At 45.0% G+C, this 20,715-nt stretch overlaps 1 protein-coding gene across 2 annotated transcripts in view; it reads right to left on the minus strand.

Moving 5' to 3' along the window:
• LOC135524216 (SLIT-ROBO Rho GTPase-activating protein 1-like) overlaps nt 1-20,715 on the minus strand; it is a 159,023-nt gene that overhangs the window by 10,245 nt on the left and 128,063 nt on the right. For both annotated transcript variants that reach the window (XM_064951558.1, XM_064951557.1), the window contains exons 19-20: nt 4,212-4,392; nt 2,239-2,382 (exon numbers count right to left, since the gene is read on the minus strand). In XM_064951558.1, coding sequence (XP_064807630.1) covers nt 2,239-2,382; nt 4,212-4,392 — 325 coding nt within the window. The remainder of the gene's footprint in view (nt 1-2,238; nt 2,383-4,211; nt 4,393-20,715) is intronic.

Raw genomic sequence — 20,715 nt, forward strand, 5'->3', positions numbered from 1 at the left:
GAGAGGGGCGCGAGAGGAGACAGAGAGAGGGGCGCGAGAGGAGACAGAGAGAGGGCGCGAGAGGAGACAGAGAGAGGGGCGCGAGAGGAGACAGAGAGAGGGGCGCGAGAGGAGACAGAGAGAGGGGCGAGAGGAGACAGAGAGAGGGCGCGAGAGGAGACACAGAGAGAGGGGCGAGAGGAGACAGAGAGAGGGGCGAGAGGAGACAGAGAGAGGGGCGCGAGAGGAGACAGAGAGAGGGGGCGAGAGGAGACAGAGAGAGGGGGGCGCGAGAGGAGACAGAGAGAGGGGCGCGAGAGGAGACAGAGAGAGGGGCGCGAGAGGGGCGCGAGAGGAGGGCGCGAGAGGGGCGCGAGAGGAGGGCGCGAGAGGAGAGAGAGAGGAGGGCGCGAGAGGAGAGAGAGGGGCGAGAGGAGAGAGAGGAGGGCGCGAGAGGAGAGAGAGAGGGGCGAGAGAAGAGAGAGGGGCGAGAGAAGAGAGGGGCGAGAGAAGAGAGGGGCGAGAGAAGAGAGGAGCGAGAGAAGAGAGGAGCGAGAGAAGAGAGGAGAGAGAAGAGAGGAGCGAGAGAAGAGAGGAGCGAGAGAAGAGAGGAGCGAGAGAAGAGAGGAGCGAGAGAAGAGAGGAGCGAGAGAAGAGAGGAGCGAGAGAAGAGAGGAGCGAGAGAAGAGAGGAGCGAGAGAAGAGAGGAGCGAGAGAAGAGAGGAGCGAGAGAAGAGAGGAGCGAGAGAAGAGAGAGAGGGGAGCAAGAGAAGAGAGAGAGGGGAGCAAGAGAAGAGAGAGAGAGAAAGAGGAAATGGAGGGCTGCCAGGAGCGAGGGAGGGGATAACAACTTGGACACGGCATGGGTATTGGGAGTGGAGCGGGGGGGGGGGGGGGGGGGGGGAGACAGGAAATTACTATGGAACATGATTGGAGAAGGTGACTGAGGCTCATTCTGTAGAATGGAACACATAGCTATGCTTCTACACCTGCATTGCTTGCAGTTTGGGGTTTTAGGCTGGGTTTCTGTACAGCACTTTGAGATATCAGCTGATGTACGAAGGGCTATATAAATAAATTTGATTTGATAGCTAGCATACTACAAAACACAGTATGATTCATCAACATTCTCTCCAGCAGAGAGACAAGTGAGCAAGCCCTTTAATAAAACAGTATCTTAACTTGCATTTGGGCAGATGCCAGTGGTATATTCTCCAAGGTCGCCTACACCGCCACACAAACTAGAATGCAGCAATAAATGGAAGATAAAAATAGGAAATACTAACGCTCTCCCAGAAGCCAACATCGTCCCTGCCAAAAGGATACACCAGGAGAGTGAGTGTTATACCAGCACTGGACTGGTCTGAGAATGACCAAGCACCACCATTAAAAAAACCTTCAAATGTATTTACAACATACTCCCTAAAGCCGACTCATTTGAAAACTGAAATAACCCACTGACTGGGACAACTCATTAACGAGAACTCTATTGGCCATTACGCTGAGAGAGTAGGTGGGAGCGGGACAGGACAGGGAAACAGGGCCCGTAATTCAAACATTCTACTCTTAGAGGAGTCTGAGTGCTGATCTAGAATCAGGTCCCTCTGTCCACATAATATCTCTCTAAAAAGGCAAGCTCTACTTTCCTAGACCGTTTGTGAATACGGGCCCAGGTTTCCAAGTGTGGAAGCATCTGGTCATTCTGATCTCGACGCAATGACTTACTCCAATAACCCCTCAGTCATCATAACCAGATGTAAAGCCAGGAATGCAGAACGTCTTTTCCTTCATTGGAACTCATAGATTCATTTTTTTACATTTTATGTGCCACTTTTGCCTTTTAAACTCTAGTTGCCCACAGGCAGTACAGTGGAGTCAGAAGAGGGTGTGGTGGTGCTGGTGGTAGTCCGAGCCAGAGCCCTGGCAGACAGACCGTCCCCATCAGTCAGGCAGTTATTGGCTTGGCCATCTTTCATTATCTAAATGCTTGAGAGGATACCACAGTGAGACGTCAAGGTGTGTGTGTGTGTGGGGGGGGGGTCACACAAGGGCTGCCATCCCCGGTAGGCTACTGTGTGTGTGTGTGTGTGTGTGTGTGGCAGGTGGGCAAGCAGCATAAAAACTTTTAAAATATTTTGCAACAGAAAAGAGAAATGCACGTCCAAGAAGCCCCCCCCCCCCATGTTTAATTCAGTCCTCTTCCGTTGAATAAATACACCCTCACTACACGAGGTAGAGGTCAGATGTGATTTAACTCGCCTGCCAATGTAGGCGTCAGGGATCTTGGTGTCTGTAGGGGAGCCCATGTCTTTGCCTGAACACATGTCTTTGTCCTCAGCTCCATGACCGCTGCTGGCCTCACTGTCAGCCTTCTGACTTAGTGTGTCTGAGAAATTATCGTCCCTGTAACACACACACACACACAAAGGACAACAAAAATATCCCCCCCCCCCCTTTTTTTAATGCAAAAAAAGCTTAGAAGTGGAAAGCTTTTGACCACAGTGCATTCAGTTAATAATAATAATAAAACCCATTTGGCAGACACTTTCATCCGAAGCGACTTAAACCTGGCGTTACAAGTGCCACGCTCTATCCAACTGAGCTACAGAGGAGCTCAGTCAATCATACCTAACGAGCCTCTCCTCCAGGTTCATGTTGACTCACAGGCCTGCATCTATTAGCATGCCATTAGTCATGGTGTGTCCAGGACTGCCAGGCAGCTTGACCAGTGCCAGCTGTCTGGTTTATCTCAGTGGGCTGCCTGTGTGACTGAGCGGAGCTGAGCGCTAGCTGCAGACACTGCAATTCATGCCTGTTCCTGTCAGGTGGCAGGAATCAGACCTGCTTACTAGCCACAGAGTCTGGTGGAGGGGTGACTAATGGACTGGCTGATAAACCACGCACGCTGCAGTGCACGTATCACAAGAAGGATGACCGTGGCCCAGCCATCTGATACGCAAAGCTATATCTTACTGTATTTCAACCAAGTGCTCAGACAGTACACACCATGCTGTGAATTTGCTCAGTCGTGCCTTAGAGCTCCCCAGGCCCCACAGCGCAGCTCTGAAAGAGGATACCCTGGCTGCTAAACAGAGACAGGGAGAGATATCTCCCAGACATCACTTTATTCTGGGCCCTTTGATGGGGCCGTGTGTCTGGCCGGAGCCCTCTAGTACATTATGCTATGTTACGGGACAGATGGCAGTAAGTTCTCTGGGCCGTTCCATTAACTAAGAAAACAGCCATCAGAGGGACAGCTGGAAAAGGACCCGCAGCACAGAGGGAGGAGGGGCCATCTGACCATCTTGCCCTCTTAATGAGGATTTAGATTCATCCCATTAGGCAGCGACTGTTCCCGAGGGCGGAGGGACGGTTCCCGGGGCGGAGGGACGGTTCCCGGGGCGGAGGGACGGTTCCCGGGCCGAGGGGCCCGGGGGCGGAGCGGAGGGACGGTTCCCGGGGGCGGTTCCGGGGGCGGTTCCCGGGGGCGGTTCCCGGGGCGGAGGGACGGTTCCCGGGGCGGAGGGACGGTTCCCGGGGGAGGAGAGGTGCCTCAGGGGGGGATGAGGATGACGGGGTAGTTAAGGACCCCTAGAGGACACCCGGGAAAGACGGACGGAGGCCTGCAGCCCAGGGCCCTGCTTTACACAGCCCCAGAGCCTTGGCCAAGGCCCCTCAAAGTCAGTGTCAGGGAGGACTTGACCACCAAGACGGGGACAGTGCAGTGATTAAAACAGAGAGAGAACATTAAATATGGACGGGTGACAGCACTTTCACTTGGGTTTCCTCTGTTTTAAGAGTAAAAATACAATACAAAATGCAGTACAACGTGATTTATTTATTAACTGATTGGTCAGTTATGCAGGAGGGCGGTTATACTGCTGTACTGAGGACTCCTCTTCAAGAATGTAGACACATTTACTGCATGCAAGAGTCGCTAATCGACAGTCTAACGTATTGGTAAGGGAATATGAGTCTAGACTTCAAGGATGGTGTCATATTGTAATGTTGTGCAACTACAAATACTGCCCCACTAACAATTCCTGTGCAAAACTGCTTGTCTGGATTGTACCGTCTTTGAAAAAATAATAGATTTAATTCAACATATTGTCATGTCATCAGATTGATGGATAATACCAGTCCATTGATGTCTGAAATGGAATAAGAACATAAGCGTAACATACTATATGTGATAGTAGCTCTAGAAGCTGTGCGTTCGGCTGCATACTCACATGTCCTGCACCACAATGTACTGGTGAGGCACCAGGCCGTCGATGCCGTTGTGCCGTCCCTCCCACCAGTCGTCCGATGCCCGCTGGTACAGCAGCAGGGAGGCGCCCTTCTTGAAGGACAGCTCGCGGGCCGAGCGTCCCACGTAGTCAAACTTGGCGATCGCTTCGATGGGCTCACTTTCTGCAGGAGACGAGGAGGAGCAGCACACGATCAGGGGTGTCAAACTAACGGCTGATAAAGTACCAGGAAACTTTGTCATCACTGGAGATTGTCGATCACTCTGGCAATTATACACTGAGTGTACAAAACCATGTCACTTGTTAAATCCACTTCAAATCAGTGTTAATGAAGGGCAGGAGACAGGTTAAAGAATCATTTTTAAGCCCTGAGACATAGGTGACAAAATACTTCAGTGCCTTTAAATGGGGTATGGTATTATTTTTGTATTTATTTATTTAACCTTTATTTAACTAAGCAAGTCAGTTAAGAACTAATTCTTATTTACAATGACGGCCTACCCCGGCCAAACCCGGACTATGCTGGGCCAATTGTGCGCCGCCCTATGGGATTCCCAATCACGGCCGGATGTGATACAGCCTGGATTCAAACCAGGGACTGCAGTGACGCCTTTTGCACTGAGATGCAGTGCCTCAGACCTCTGCACCACATGCATGCGAGCTCAGTCAGGACAAGAGTGCTGCTTGAGACTGAAATCCCTGGGCATGTGCCCGACTTCGAATACCAAAGACAACATGCAGAGATGACAAGACATTCATCAGAGCATTTCCCTACTAGACAAAGACAGACAGCGCAGCGTTTTGAGTGTGTCAAGAACTGCAATGCTGCTGGGTTTTTCACGCTCAACAGCTTTATTTGTGTATGTCAGGAAAGGTCCACCACCCGAAGCACATCCAGCCAATCTTGACACAACTGTGGGAAGCATTGGAGTCAACATGGGCCAGAATCCCTGTAGAATGCTTTTCACCCCTTTCAGAGTCCACGCTCTGACCAATTGAGGCTGTTCTGAGGGCAAATGGGACATGTCTTGTACAGTGTATGTGTTTGTACAGTGTATGTCAGTATTATGTGGTATGTATGTCACAGTTATGTATGTCTGAATTATGTCACAAATTGGTATGGTATTGTTGATCTATGATTGAAGGTAGCAGTCAGTTAGCCTATTTTAGTCAGTGTCAATAACAACCGAGCTAAGCACAGAGGAGCCAGGACAACAGGCCCTAAAGGCCCTGAACAGGGATATTTATAGTGCTTAGTGCAGGGACATCTAAACTACTACACACCAGAGAGTACGTATCCAAACTACACGCTATCACACATATCTATGGAGATTTGGCATGGGATGTCCAAGATGTCAATTTTAAGGTCAACAATAGAAACACTGTCATCAAATTTAAAAAACGAGCTCTATTTTGGTGGCATTCTCTGGTACATTGTGTAGATTTCATCCGAAATACACAGCTAAATGATTGAATACTTTAACGACTTTACCTCACAGATTGGTAAAATCAGCTGTGACATTGACTAGCGGTAAAATGTATCTATAATCTATAATCAATCATCAATAGCCTAACTATTAAATGTGCCTGGCTTTATAAATCCTCCTTATATGGTGACTCTTTTTAGGAAACCAGGAGTATGTCAAGCATCACTACTTCACAGAAGAGCCATTTGAACGTAATTTTTTTTAACATTTTTAATCAAAATGCGTTTTTTGGCAGAAATGCCTTCTGGAACATGTGAACTTTCATGTGCCTTAATAACAAACGTAGATGCCATCTGTAAATATGAATAAAATTGTTAAATTACGAGCCTAGGTGTTTTAGCCACAGAAAAAGAGAGCAACCTTCACGCTAGTCATGATTGGCTGACATAATGAGTGGGCTGGACATGCCGAGAGATGAGTTTGGATTGGTCTGCCATGTAGCACGCTTCTGTCTATTTGAGCTAGTCAGTATATGTAGGTAATCCTGTCTAATGCAGTTGAAAAAAATATATATTGTGTAGTAGAACTGCATAAGTGTTGCTCTCTACTTTCTGGTGGACCGAGTTTTGAAATCAGTGGAATTCGAATATAATAGCTAAAGAGATGGAGAAAACACCTGTCTCCGGATTAAATCTTCAAAATAAGGGCAACCACGGCATCCATGACAGAGGTCCATCCATGCTAGCTACATTTTCAGTTATTACACATTTCTAATTTTCTCAGAAAGTCATTTTCATTTCAAGTTAAAGTGTACTGTTAGCTAGCTAACGTTACGTGTATGATCTGTGTAGTAATATTATTCGTATTTCAGAACCATTTGCTTTGTTAGTTATAGCCTAATGTTAGCTAGATAACATTAAACCAGGTTGGTTAGCTACCTGAAAATTCATGCAGGGTTGTAACGTCATGAGTTGGGATTATGGTTAATTGTTTAGCTAGCTAGCTACTTGTCTTAACAAAAGACTCCAATATGCAAGTATCCATTTCAATAGAATGCTCATGATGAACGTTCACTGCGACAGCTGTTGATAGACCTAACTGGTAAATTCGCTCTGGCGTAGAATTACTGACGAATTTACAAACGCTCAACACCCGTTGAATACAGCCGGTGTCAGTAAGCTTTGGCAAAAAAAAAAAAAATAGTTGCCAGGAGCACAGTTGCAGTCACCAAAGCTCTGGATAACATAAAAACAGCCTAAGTAAAAGGGCAAGTAAAATGGTCAGAGTGAGATGTTCTTTCATTTGTGTCTGGAAGTAGCTAGCAAGCTAGCCAATTAGCTTGGGTAATTGACTACTGTTAGGACCGAACGCTCGGATCAACCCTTGAAGAGATGGGTGGGGCTAAAGCTTAAGAGGGTGTGAACGATGCCGAATGAGTGTAGACAAAGAGCTCTTCACTAGATACCAAAACATTCAAAGGCCATTTTCTCAAAAGTGAGGATACAAGTTGATCAACTTTCAAAGCAGAATTACTTTCCCATTACTCCTCAACTGTAGTGTATGACATACCATTTTCTACCTCAGTCTCTACTTTTATCCAATGTAAAAAAAATATATTTTTTTTAAATCGAATTTTGCTACATAAGACCGAATCAAGCCGGTCGGGCACATATCTACAGAAATAAGACATCCTGTAACGCTCGTCGGAAGAAGTGTACCAAAGTGCATCGTGGTCATGATTCTTTATTAAATCCGAACGCCAAACAAAACAACAAAGAACAACGTCACGTTCCGTAGGCTACGCAGAGCTAACTAAAAACAACATCCCACAACCTAAAGTGGCAAAACAGGCTGCCTAAGTATGTTTCCCAATCAGAGACAACGATAGACAGCTGTCCCTGATTGAGAACCATACCCAGCCAAAACATAGAAACACAAAACATAGAAATAAAGAACAGAATACCCACCCAAATCACACCCTGACCAAAACAAATAGAGACATAAAAAGGCTCTCTAAGGTCAGGGTGTGACGCATCCTGCTTCTGTTGCCTATATACGTATTTGTTTAATATTCAGAAAGCACCAAGCCTCACGCAACCACAACATGTAGGATAAACCATTTAACAAATTAGGCTGTTTTTTAATCTTTGCTATGCTGTAATGAAGGCGTCACACTTGTTCTTCTTCATTTGAACAACCTCTCTGGTATTACTTATAATTGACTTAGTGTTGTTTACACTGTTCCAAATTGTGAGGAACTACTATTACATTTATAATAATAATTAATAATAATAATTAATCTCCTTATTGTTATTATTACTATAATGACCATCATTATAATAAGTAACGTCATCATCATTAGTAGGCTTAGAATAAAGCAGCCTTATGTAACCACCGTCGAGCTGTAAGCTTAAGAGCACATCCTGTTTAGTCTTACTTAGGCCTGTTTTAATACTTATATAGGCTACTGTATCAATCATTCATTGATGCATTCATGTCATCACACAGAATACGAGTCATTCCTAATTTAAAAAACAGAGCATTTTAGTTGTAAAATAAAATAAAGCGGCCCTTGAATAATTAGCGTAATAAATCGTTCCATTTCAGCAATTGTATTCACCAATGCATGCAGCAGTTTTTAAGTGTTTGCTGTAAGGCGTTACAAAAAAATACACACAAAAAAACAACTTTACAACAGACTATCTGGTACGCTTATTTATTTTGGGTTGTTTACATTGTTCCAAACAGGCAGAAAAACAGCACCTGTTTGGGACACATAATATGCATGCAGAGCTTGCTCCTTACCACCCCTTCTTTATCTCCAGTATTTTCCACAATTAGTCAAATTTATTCCCGCAGATTTGACTTCCCCTTTAACGCATGAGCAACCAGTTCCCATTTTGAGTTTGTGTCAAGTCCTCTGCATTCCATTTTGCGGTCACATGTGTTATGGTGTTTGGAGTTTGTTATAACTCATTTATTGGTGTGTTTATGATATGCTATAGGTCAGGCCTTCTTGGTCACATGCATGCGATCCATACGTGTCACGTAAAGAGTTAAGGGAAGAGGGAATGTTTTTCCTGAACTAATTAGGGATTTCGGTAACAGAACTTTTCAGTCTGAAACGGCCAATTATGTTGCAGCTTCGGCAACACACAGCAATAAACACTGTTGATGTTCTGTGGTGGTCGCTGTAGCAGGGAGGAGAGACAATGGGTGTTACTCAGTCACTCGCTGTCATTCTTCTTTTTACACAGACTGGCACAATCAAATGAATTGCAGTCGGGCTCCCTCTAGTCATTTGTGTGTCTAATTTAATCAATCAGTGCGCTTAAAGCATCAGACAAGTTCAGTGCATGTAGTTGATTAAAACACATAGGATTTGTCTATATATGGAAAAATACGCATTAAAAGAATTGACTCACGGTAACCACAATTATTATCATTTTTTTGTCGGGGACAGATTCAAGTCATATTTACAGTTTTACTGCACGTTTGAATTGTTCTTCAAATTCTGTATTTTATGGTCTCTGCTGCTATAAAGAAACAAATGTGATACTTTGCCATTTGTTTATTGTGGCAAAAACATAAGAAAAAGGTTGTGTTCTGTCAAGTGAACATGGATTCCCTGTTGAGAATTATAGAACTGCAGGAAAATGTATTTTAAAATGTACAGGGGGAGGATCCCCGGACCCCCCGCCAGATTGTGCACCACCATTTCTATACAAAGTCAAGCTCCCATGAATAGACATACAGGTATGATTGAAGAACGAAGCAGGCGCTAAACACGGGCTTTGCTACACAGAAAACAAACAGTTCACTATTCCATTGTCAACACTTTAATTGAATCATTAGGCCAATATCAATATCTTTAATAATGCCATAAACAGTGCCCTCCACAATTATTGGGACAGCGAAGCATTTTTTATTATTTTGTCTCTCTGCTCCAAAAGTCTGGGTTTGAAATGAAACCACGAGGAGGAGGTTGAAGTGCAGACTTCCCACTTTAATTGAGGGTATTTTCATCCATATTCAGTGGACAGTTTAGAAATTACAGCACTTTTTGTACATAACCACCCCAAATATTACAGGACCAAAAGTATTGGTTTGATTTATGTATGATTTATGCATAGCAAAGGAGTTTTCTAGCCCATTACCTGCAATTCTATACTTATTGTCATATCTATTCATGTCATATTTGAGTGATTCAAACATTACAAAAATCTATGGGCTAAAAAAACCTCGCTAAAAATGTTGGCTGACATTGGCTAGTTGATCAGGACATTTCTTACAAGTTATAAATATCTCTCGAAGGTATGCAATGACTAGCATGACAAGAGGAACTGATGATGTACTACCCAATTTCGAAATTGCACCTTGTGCATTCTACTATTACAACTTTCAAGAGTAAGTTGAAAGCCGGACTGAGTTTAAGGCACTACGTGTACCCTGCCCACAGTTTGGGAACCATTAAACAAGTCAACACAAGCTGTTCATCGTCAATCAAATAGTAAATAGCCTATGCCCCCCAGTCTGTAGAAAAGGCATATAATACACTGGTTACATTTTTTAAATAAAAAAGCCACAAAACAATACTTTTGTGGATTTCAACTCATCTTTACCACTTACAAGGTACATGTAAATTCCCTCACAGAAAACAATGAAGAAGCATCATGGTCTCCCTCCTCCGTGAAAAGAAATTAGACCGCAGCCAACCACAACGCACAAACATAACACAGGTTAGAGAGAGGCGGGACTGACCTCTCCTATCAATAAATCACTAGAAGATGCATACAGTGGGGCAAAAAGTATTGTCAGCCACCAATTGTGCAAGTTCTTCAACTTAAAAAGATGAGAGGCCTGTAATTTTCATCATAGGTACACTTCAACTATGACAGACAAAAGGAGAAAAAAAATCCAGAAAATCACTGTAGGATTTTTAATGAATTTATTTGCAAATTATGGTGCAAAATAAGTATTGGAATGGGCTACAAGACCGTCGCCAAGCAGCTTGGTGAGAAGGTGACAACAGTTGGTGCGATTATTCGCATATGGAAGAAACACAAAAGAACTGTCAATCGGCTCCATGCAAGATCTCACCTCGTGGAGTTGCAAGATTCATGAGAATGGTGAGGAATCAGCCCAGAACTACACGAGAACTACACGAGCGGATCTTGTCAATGATCAAGGTAGCTGGGAACATAGTCACCAAGAAAACAATTGGTAACACACTACGCCGTGAAGGACTGAAATCCTGCAGCGCCCGCAAGGTCCCCCTGCCCAAGAAAGCACATATACATGCCGTCTGAAGTTTGCCAATGAACATCCGAATGATTCAGACAACTGGGTGAAAGTGTTGTGGTCAGATGAGACCAAAATGAGCTCTTTAACATCAATTCAACTCGCCGTGTTTGGAGGAGGAGGAATGCTGCCTATGACCCCAAGAACACCATCCCCACAGTCAAACATGGAGGTGGAAACATTATGCATTGGGGGTGTTTTTCTGCTAAGGGTACAGGACAACTTCACCGCATCAAAGGGACGATTGACAGGGCGATGTACCGTCAAATCTTGGGTGAGAACCTCCTTCCCTCAGCCAGGACATTGAAAATGGGTCGTGGATTGGTATTCCAGCATGACAATGACCCAAAACACATGGCCAAGGCAACAAAGGAATGGCTCAAGAAGAAGCAAATTAAGGTCCTGGTGTGGCCTGGCCAGTCTCCAGACCTTAATCCCATAGAAAATATGTAGAGGGAGCTGAATGTTCGAGTTGCCAAACGTCAGCCTCGCAACCTTAATGACTTGGAGAAGATCTGCAAAGAGGAGTGGGACAAAATCCCTCCTGAGATGTGTGCAAACCTGGTGGCCAACTACAAGAAATGTCTGACCTCTGATTGCCAACAAGGGTTTTGCCACCAAGTACAAAGTCATGTTTTGCAGAGGGGTCAAATACTTATTTCCCTCATTATGCTAATTAATTTATAAAAATGTTGACATGCGTTTTTCTGGATTTTTTTGTTTTATTCTGTCTCTCACTGTTCAAATAAACCTACCATTAAAATTATAGACTGATAATTTCTTTGTCAGTGTGCAAATGTACAAAATCAGCAGGGGATCAAATACTTTTTTCCCCTCACTGTATCTGAGGACAGCGCCCAGCACACAAATGCATAACAAATCATTTTCAACCAGGGAGTTGCGACACGAAAGTCAGAAATAGCAATATAATACACTGCTCAAAAAACAAAGGGAACACTTAAACAACAATGTAACTCCAAGTCAATCACACTTCTGTGAAATCAAACTGTCCACTTAGGAAGCAACACTGATTGACAATAAATGTCACATGCTGTTGTGCAAATGGAATAGACAACAGGTGGAAATTATAGGCAATTAGCAAGACACCCCCAATAAAGGAGTGGTTCTGCAGGTGGTGACCACAGACCACTTCTCAGTTCCTATCCTTCCTGGCTGATGTTTTGGTCACTTTTGAATGCTGGCGGTGCTTTCACTCTAGTGGTAGCATGAGACGGAGTCTACAACCCACATAAGTGGCTCAGGTAATGCAGCTCATCCAGAATGGCACATCAATGCGAGCTGTGGCAAGAAGGTTTGCTGTGTGTCAGCGTAGTGTCCAGAGCATGGAGGCGCTACCTGGAGACAGGCCATTACATCAGGAGACTTGGAGAAGGCCGTAGGAGGGCAACAACCCAGCAGCAGGACCGCTACCTCCGCCTTTGTGCAAGGAGGAGCAGGAGAAGCACTGCCAGAGCCCTGCAAAATTACATCCAGCAGGCCACAAATGTGCATGTGTCTGGTCAAACGGTCAGAAACAGACTCCATGAGGGTGGTATGAGGGCCCGACGTCCACAGGTGGGGGTTGTGCTTTCAGCCCAACACGTGAAGGACGTTTGGCATTTGCCAGAGAACACCAAGATTGGAAAATTCGCCACTGGCGCCCTGTGCTCTTCACAGATGAAAGCAGGTTCACACTGAGCACATGTGACAGACGTGACAATCTGGAGACGCCGTGGAGAACGTTCTGCTGCCTGCAACATCCTCCAGTATGACCTGTTTGGCGGTGGGTCAGTCATGGTGTGGGGTGGCATTTCTTTGGGGGGGCCGCACAGCCCTCCATGTGCTCGCCAGAGGTAGCATGACTGCCATTAGGTACCGAGATGAGATCCTCAGACCCCTTGTGAAACCATATGCTGGTGCGGTTGGCCCTGGGTTCCTCCTAATGCAAGACAATGGTAGACCTCATGTGGCTGGAGTGTGTCAGCAGTTCCTGCAAGAGGAAGGCATTGATGCTATGGACTGGCCCGCCCGTTCCCCAGACCTGAATCCAATTGAGCACATCTGGGACATCATGTCTCGCTCCATCCACCAACGCCATGTTGCACCACAGATTGTTCAGGAGTTGGCGGATGCTTTAGTCCAGGTCTGGGAGGAGATCCCTCAGCAGACCATCCGCTACCTCATCAGGAGCATGCCCAGGCGTTGTGGATCAGCCTGTAGTGTGGTTTTCCACTTTAATTTTGAGTGTGACTCCAAATCCAGACCTTCATAGGTTGATACATTTAATTTCCATTGATAATTTGTGTGATTTTGTTGTCAGCACATTCAACTATGTAAAGAAAAAAGTATTTAATAAGAATATTTAATTCATTCAGATCTGGATGTGTTATACCTTTGAAGATCTTCTGTTGGCACTCCAAAAGGTCCCAGTTACATTACAAATGGTCCTTTTGTTCAATAATGTCCTTTATATCCATAAAAACTCAGTTTAGCTGGCGCGCTTCAGTCATTAATCCACTCGGTTTCCCTCCTTCAAAATGCATCCCATGCGTTACCAATAAACTTGTCCAAACAAGTCAATCAAAGTTTATAATCAAACCTTAGGTTCCCTAATACTCAAATAAACAATACAATTTAAGACGGAGAATCGTTATTGTCTTTACCGGAGAAAAATACCAAAGAACACGCTTTCATTCACACGCTTGGAAACACTACAGGGGGGGAGGGGGGGGTTGTCCTCGGGGTTTCGCCTGCCATTTCAGTTATACTCACAGACATTATTTTAACAGTTTTAGAAACTTTAGAGTGTTTTCTATCCAAATCTATATGTATATCCTAACTTCTGGGACTGAGTAGCGGGCAGTTTACTTTGGGCACGCTTTTCATCCGGACGTCAAAACACCTCCCCTATCCCAAAAAAGTTAATAAAGTGGAGAAACACTGGTATGGAAAACACTGCTCCTCTTAGGCGACCCATGCCAAACTCCCGACTAATGACAACACAGCAAAGAAACAAACGAAGCCAAAAAATAGCTCATTCTTTTATCCCCCCTCTAATTAAGTAATGCCATCCACCATCCACCCCCCAGAACATCCAACCACCAGAACCCATTAAACCAGACAGTGGGTCCCTGGACACTGACATTCACTTTTGCTGCTTCTCTGCACAGCTTCATCAATAGGACGAATGTCACTGGAGAAGCACCATAGAGCTGAGATAGCAGGAACCTGAGCATGTGTGAAAAGACACCATGATATTCTTTTAACAGGAACAACTCAGTACCATTCCCTGGTGAGCATCCTGGGGAGGGAAGCAGTGGAGCGAGGACAGTGATTCCACATGTATCTCGGTTCTCTCCCCCTCTCCCTCCTGGGGAATGACAGGCGTGTTGTGGAGTAAATGAGATGTGACAAGCGGGAATTTAGTCTGTCTGATTTAATAAAGGTGACAGCTCTGAGATCAATACAGGATGTCTCTCTCTCTCTCCATAGGTACATGTGTGTATGTGAGAGAGGGTGTGTGTTTCAAGTTTCACATTTTTATTGTCACAAGCACTAGTACAGTGAAATGCCCTTCTTGCTCTTTCCCAACAATGCAGTAATCAATATCATAGTCAATGGGAGTGGGAGAGAGGGTGTGTGAGAAATAGAGAAAGGGAGGGTGTGGGAGGGAGGGAGAGAAAGAGAGGGTGTGGGAGGGAGGGAGGGGGTGTATGAGGGAGGAAGAGAGAGAGCGAGAGAGCTGTGTGCAAGTGAAAAACTTCAAGAACATTGATAACAGGGAGGAGGCCTGCTGAAACATTGATAAGAGTGAGGAGGCCTGCTGAAACATTGATAAGAGTGAAAAACTTCAAGAACATTGATAACAGGGAGGAGGCCTGCTGAAACATTGATAAGAGTGAGGAGGCCTGCTGAAACATTGATAAGAGTGAGGAGGCCTGCTGAAACATTGATAAGAGTGAGGAGGCCTGCTGAAACATTGATAAGAGTGAGTAGGACTGCTGAAACATTGATAATGTTTTATTTCATAATTTATTTATTTCACCTTTATTTAACCAGGTAGGATAGTTGAGAACAAGTTCTCATTTGCAACTGCGACCTGGCCAAGATAAAGCGTAGCAATTCGACACATACAACAACACAGAGTTACGCATGGAATAAACAAAACATACAGTCAATAATACAGTAGAACAAAAGAAAACAAAAAGTCTATATATAGTGAGTGCAAGTTAGGAAATAAATAGGCCATGGTGGCAAAGTAATTACAATATGCCAATTAAACACGGGAATGGTAGATCGGCAGAAGATGAATGTGCAGGTAGAGATACTGGGGTGCAAAGGAGCAAAATAAATAAATAAATACCCGTATGGGGATGAGGTAGGTAGATAGATGGGCTGTTTACAGATGGGCTATGTACAGGTGCAGTGATCTGTAAAATGCTCTGACAGCTGGTGCTTAAATCTAGTGAGGGAGATGCGAGTCTCCAGCTTCAGAGATTTTTGCAATTCGTTCCAGTCATGGGCAGCAGAGAACTGGAAGGAAAGACGACCAAAGGAGGAATTGGCTTTGAGGGTGACCAGTGAGATATACCTGCTGGAGCACGTGCTACGAGTGGGTGCTGCTATGGTGACCAGTGAGCTGAGATAAGGCGGGGCTTTACCTAGCAGAGACTTGTAGATAACCTGTAGCCAGTGGATTTGGCGATGGGTATGAAGCGAGGGCCAACCAACGAGAGCGTACAGGTCGCAATGGTGGGTAGTGTATGGGGCTTTGGTGACAAAACGGACTGCACTGTGATATACTGCATCCAATTTGCTGAGTAAAGTGTTGGATGACATCTTATCACCAAAGTCGAGGATCGGTAGGATGGTCAGTTTTACGAGGGTATGTTTGGCAGCATGAGTGAAGGATGCTTTGTTGCGATATAGGAAGCCGATTCTAGATTTAATTTTGGATTGGAGATGCTTAATGTGGGTCTAGAAGGAGAGTTTACAGTCTAACCAGACACCCAGGTATTTGTAGTTGTCCACGTATTCTAAGTCAGAGCCGTCCAGAGTAGTGATGCTGGACGGGCGAGCAGGTGCGGGCAGTGATCGATTGAATAGCATGTATTTAGTTTTACTTGCATTTAAGAGCAGTTGGAGGCCACGGAAGGAGAGTTGTATGGCATTGAAGCCCGTCTGGAGGTTAGTTAACACAGTGTCCAAGGAGGGGCCAGAAGTATACAGAATGGTGTCGTCTGCATAGAGGTGGATCAGAGAATCACCAGCAGCAAGAGCAACATCATTGATGTATATAGAAAAGAGAGTCAGCCTGATAATTGAACCCTGTGGCACCCCCATAGAGACTGTCAGGTCCGGACAACAGTCCCTCCGATTTGACCCACTGAACTCTATCAGAGAAGTAATTGGTAAACCAGGCGAGGCAATCATTTGAGAAACCAAGGCTATCGAGTCTGCCAATAAGAATGTTGTGATTGACAGAGTCGAAAGCCTTGGCCAAGTCGAGACGACACCTGCGAGGATAAAAAAACACGCCCTGTTAAGAACTCTTTTAAAAATGTTATATATTATTGACTTTCAATATTGACTGCACAGTAATGTCTCTTATCGATGGCGGTTATGTTGTTGTTTAGAACCTTGAGCGTGGCTGAGGTGCACCCATGACCAGCTTTGAAACCAGATTGCATAGCGGAGAAGGTACGGTGGGATTCGAAATGGTCAGTAATCTGTTTGTTAACTTGGCTTTCGAAAACCTTAGAAAGACAGGGTAGGCTAGATATAGGTCTGTAGCAGTTTGGGTCTAGAGTATCACCCCCTTTGAAGAGGGGGATGACCGCGGCAGCTTTCCAATCTTTGGGAATCTCAGACGATACGAAAGAGAGGTTGAACAGGCTAGTAATAGAGATTTGTAAGGGTCCAGATTTTACAGTGTCCCAGAACTTTTTAAAGTTTGTACTACAGGATGCACATTTCTGTTTGAAAAAGCTAGCTTTAGCTTTCCTAACTGCCTGTGTATATTTGTTCCTAACTTCCCTGAAAAGTTGCATATCATGGGGGCTATTCAATGCTAATGCAGAACGCCACAGGATGTTTTTATGCTGGTCAAGGGCAGAAAGGTCTGGAGTGAACCAAGGACTATATCTATTCCTAGTTCTACATTTTATGAAGGGGGCATGCTAATTTAAGATGGTGAGGAAGGCACTTTTAAAGAATAACCAGGCATCATCTACTGACGGGATGAGGTCAATGTCATTCCAGGATACCCCGGCCAGGTCGATTAGAAAGGCCTGCTCGCTGAAGTGTTTCAGGGAGCGTTTGACAGTGATGAGGGGTGGTCGTTTGATCGCAGACCCATTACGGATGCAGGCAATGAGGCAATGATCGCTGAGATCTTGATTGAAAACAGCAGATGTGTATTTGGAGGGCGAATTAGTTAGGATGACATCTATGAGGGTGTCCGTGTTTACTGATTTGGGGTTGTACCTGGTAGGTTCATTGATAATTTGTGTGAGATTGAGGGCATCAAGCTTAGTTTGTAGGATGGCCGGGGTGTTAAGCATGTCCCAGTTTAGGTCACTTAGTAGCACGAGCTCAGAAGATAGATGGGGGGCAATCAATTCACATATGGTATTGAGGGCACAGCTGGGGGCAGAGGGAGGTCTATAGCAAGCGGCAACAGCGAGAGACTTGTTTCTGGAAAGGTGCATTTTTAGAAGTAGAGGCTCAAATTGTTTGGGTACAGACTTAGATAGTAATACAGAACTCCGCAGGCTATCTTTGCAGTAGATTGCAATTCTATCTTGGCGGAAAACGTTATAGTTAGGAATGAAATTTCAAGGTTTTTGGTGGTTTTCCTAAGCCAGGATTCAGACACGGCTAAGACATCTGGGTTGGCAGAGTGTGCTAAAGCAGTGAGTAAAACAAACTTAGGGAGTAGGCTTCATGTTAACCTGCATGAAACCAAGGCTTTTACATTTACCGAAGTCAACAAATGAGAGTGGAGCTAGGCACTGCAGGACCTGGATTAACCTCCACATCACCAGAGGAACAGAGGAGAAGTAGGATAAGGGTATGGCTAAAGACTATACGAACTGGCCGTCTAGCACGTTCAGAACAGAGAGTAAAAGGAGCAGGTTTCTGGGCACGGTAGCATAGATTCAAGGCATAGTGTACAGACAAAGGTAAGGTATGATGTGAGTACATTGGACGTAAACCTAGGCATTCAGTAATGAAGAGAGAGATATAGTCTCTAGAGATGTTTAAACCAGGTGATGTCATCGCATATGTAGGAGGTGGAACAACATGGTTGGTTAAGGCATATTGAGCAGGGCTAGAGGCTCTACAGTGAAATAAGACAGTAATCACTAACCAGGACAGTAATGGACAAGGCATATTCATATTAGAGAGAGGCATGCGTAGCCAAGTGAACATATGGGTCCAGTGAGTGGTTGGGCTGGTTGGGGACACAGCGATTCAGACAGTTAGCAGGCTGGTGCTAACAAGCTAACAGTTAGTAGGCCGGGGCTAAACAAGCTAGCAGTTAGCAGACCGGGTTAGCAAGCAGTTAGCAGACCGGGTTAGCAAGTAAGCAGTTAGCAAGGGCTCACAGTTAGCAGACCGGGCAGGCAAGCTAGCAGTTAGCAGACCGGGCCCGGCAAACTAGCAGTTAGCCGACCGGGTTAGCAAGCAGATAGCAGGGGCTAGAAAGTTGGACATTGGGGGACATCGCGATGGGGGAAGTCTGTTTTTGCCTCTTCGTGCGGTGACGTCGATAGACCAGTCGTGGAATTAGTAGGGTTCCAAGTAGCTCTAGGTAGCTAGCAGGCCTAGCTGGTTAGCATGGGCCTTCAGCGGGCGTCGCGCCTGAGGGACCTGTTGGAGTCCTTGGGCAGATTATGTCGGTATTCCAGTTGTAGGGGATCTGCAGGGTTCCATGCCCCGTACCGGCTGTAGAAGGGGTCCAGATATTGTATCCCAGGAGTATACTTCGGTGGTAGCCCGGGAGTATACTTCGGTGGTAGCACAGGAGTCCTGGCCGGGCTAGCTTCAAGCTAATTGGTGCTTGCTCTGGGATGGAGATGCTAGACAGGTGTAGTCATCTGGGATTGCGGTCAGCTAGTTGTGAAGATCCAGATGAAAACGTTCCGTTTGCGGTAGGAATCCGGGGATAAAAATAACAGGTCCATTATGCTCTGGTTAGAGTCACATTGTTCGAACTGACGAGAGCTTTCCGAGCTAAGGTTAGCTGATGACCGTTGGCAATGGTTTGCCGACTGATAGCTGGCAGTTAGCTGGCTAGCATCAGTTGAGGGATTCCAGATCCGAAGTAAATATAAATACTTTAGGAAAAAAAAGCAGATCCACGCCACATTGGGTGAGGCGGGTTGCAGGAGAGTATTTAGATGTTGAAGTTTAGCAAAATATTTTAAAGGATATGTGACAAAAAAGATGTACAACGATATATACAAGGGACACGACAGGACAAATACGTCTGACTGCTACGCCATCTTGGAATCAGTGGGAGTAGGACTACTGAAACATTAATAAGAGGGAGTAGGACTGCTGAAACATTGATAAGAGGGAGTAGGACTGCTGAAACATTGATAAGAGGGAGTAGAACTGCTGAAACATTGATAAGAGGGAGTAGAACTGCTGAAACATTGATAAGAGGGAGTAGAACTGCTGAAACATTGATAAGAGGGAGTAGAACTGCTGAAACATTGATAAGAGGGAGTAGAACTGCTGAAACATAGCTACAGCTATACATGCTCCCTATGTTAGTGACTTTGGTGTTGTTTATGGTGAAAATGCTATTAAACCATTCTGATGTAGATAATTGTGTTTCCGTCCCTTACAATCAAAGCATAGCATGTCTGAAACTCAATGCACTGCTTTTTAAATGGAAAAATCTTTCTTTAGGGCCAAATTTGAGCAAATTCAAAAGCGGTGATTAATCGCAATTAACTAATGCCATTAACTCAATTATTTGAATGGTTTGACAGCCCAACTCCAGATATGTTTACACACTGAGATGAACAGCCGTACAGGGTAGGATGCCGTTACACCCCAGGTGGAGCAGCCCCATGGCTCGCTCTGCTCAGTGTTCATGTGCATGCATGCGAATAGGGACTGCAACCTTGGGAGTGAGATATGGCTACAATCAATAACTCAAGAGACAGAAAAACAGCAGCCAGGCAGGCCCCAATGAATCCACTCTCTCTCGTTCCCTCGCTCTCCAGACAAACATAAATCTAAGATCCTGTTTATTCATGGCTACAGCATGGCTACAGAACAGGACACACCATGCTGATCAGATACAGATGTGTGTGTGCGTGTGTGTGTGTGTGTGTGTCTCTCTCAGAGGAAAATGACCTTTTCAGAGTATACTACACTGGGTAGAGAAAATGCACTACTCCAACCACGGCTGTCCCAACATTCAACTACCAGGGTTTGACATGAAACATCACGCGGAGATAAAAATCACCTTTGACCCTATAGTGTTATAGCAGAAGAGGGTACACCAATGTATTGACAGGGAGGGAGAAATGGCCGTCTAAATAAAAGATTATGCAGCGTTGTCATGCATGTCATTGCCGGCCAGAAACGTGTTGCAGGAGCTGATGGGATGCGGTTCATTAAGGATGAGTTCTGTCTGTAGCAGGTGAAAGAGTTACCAGACACGGGGAAATTACAACCTACTATGTCTGGGACGTAGTAGGTTGTAAACGATTTTCTTCTGCCTTACATGACCACAC

The sequence above is a fragment of the Oncorhynchus masou genome, chromosome 31 (genome assembly GCF_036934945.1).
Source record: "Oncorhynchus masou masou isolate Uvic2021 chromosome 31, UVic_Omas_1.1, whole genome shotgun sequence".
NCBI lineage: Eukaryota > Metazoa > Chordata > Actinopteri > Salmoniformes > Salmonidae > Oncorhynchus > Oncorhynchus masou.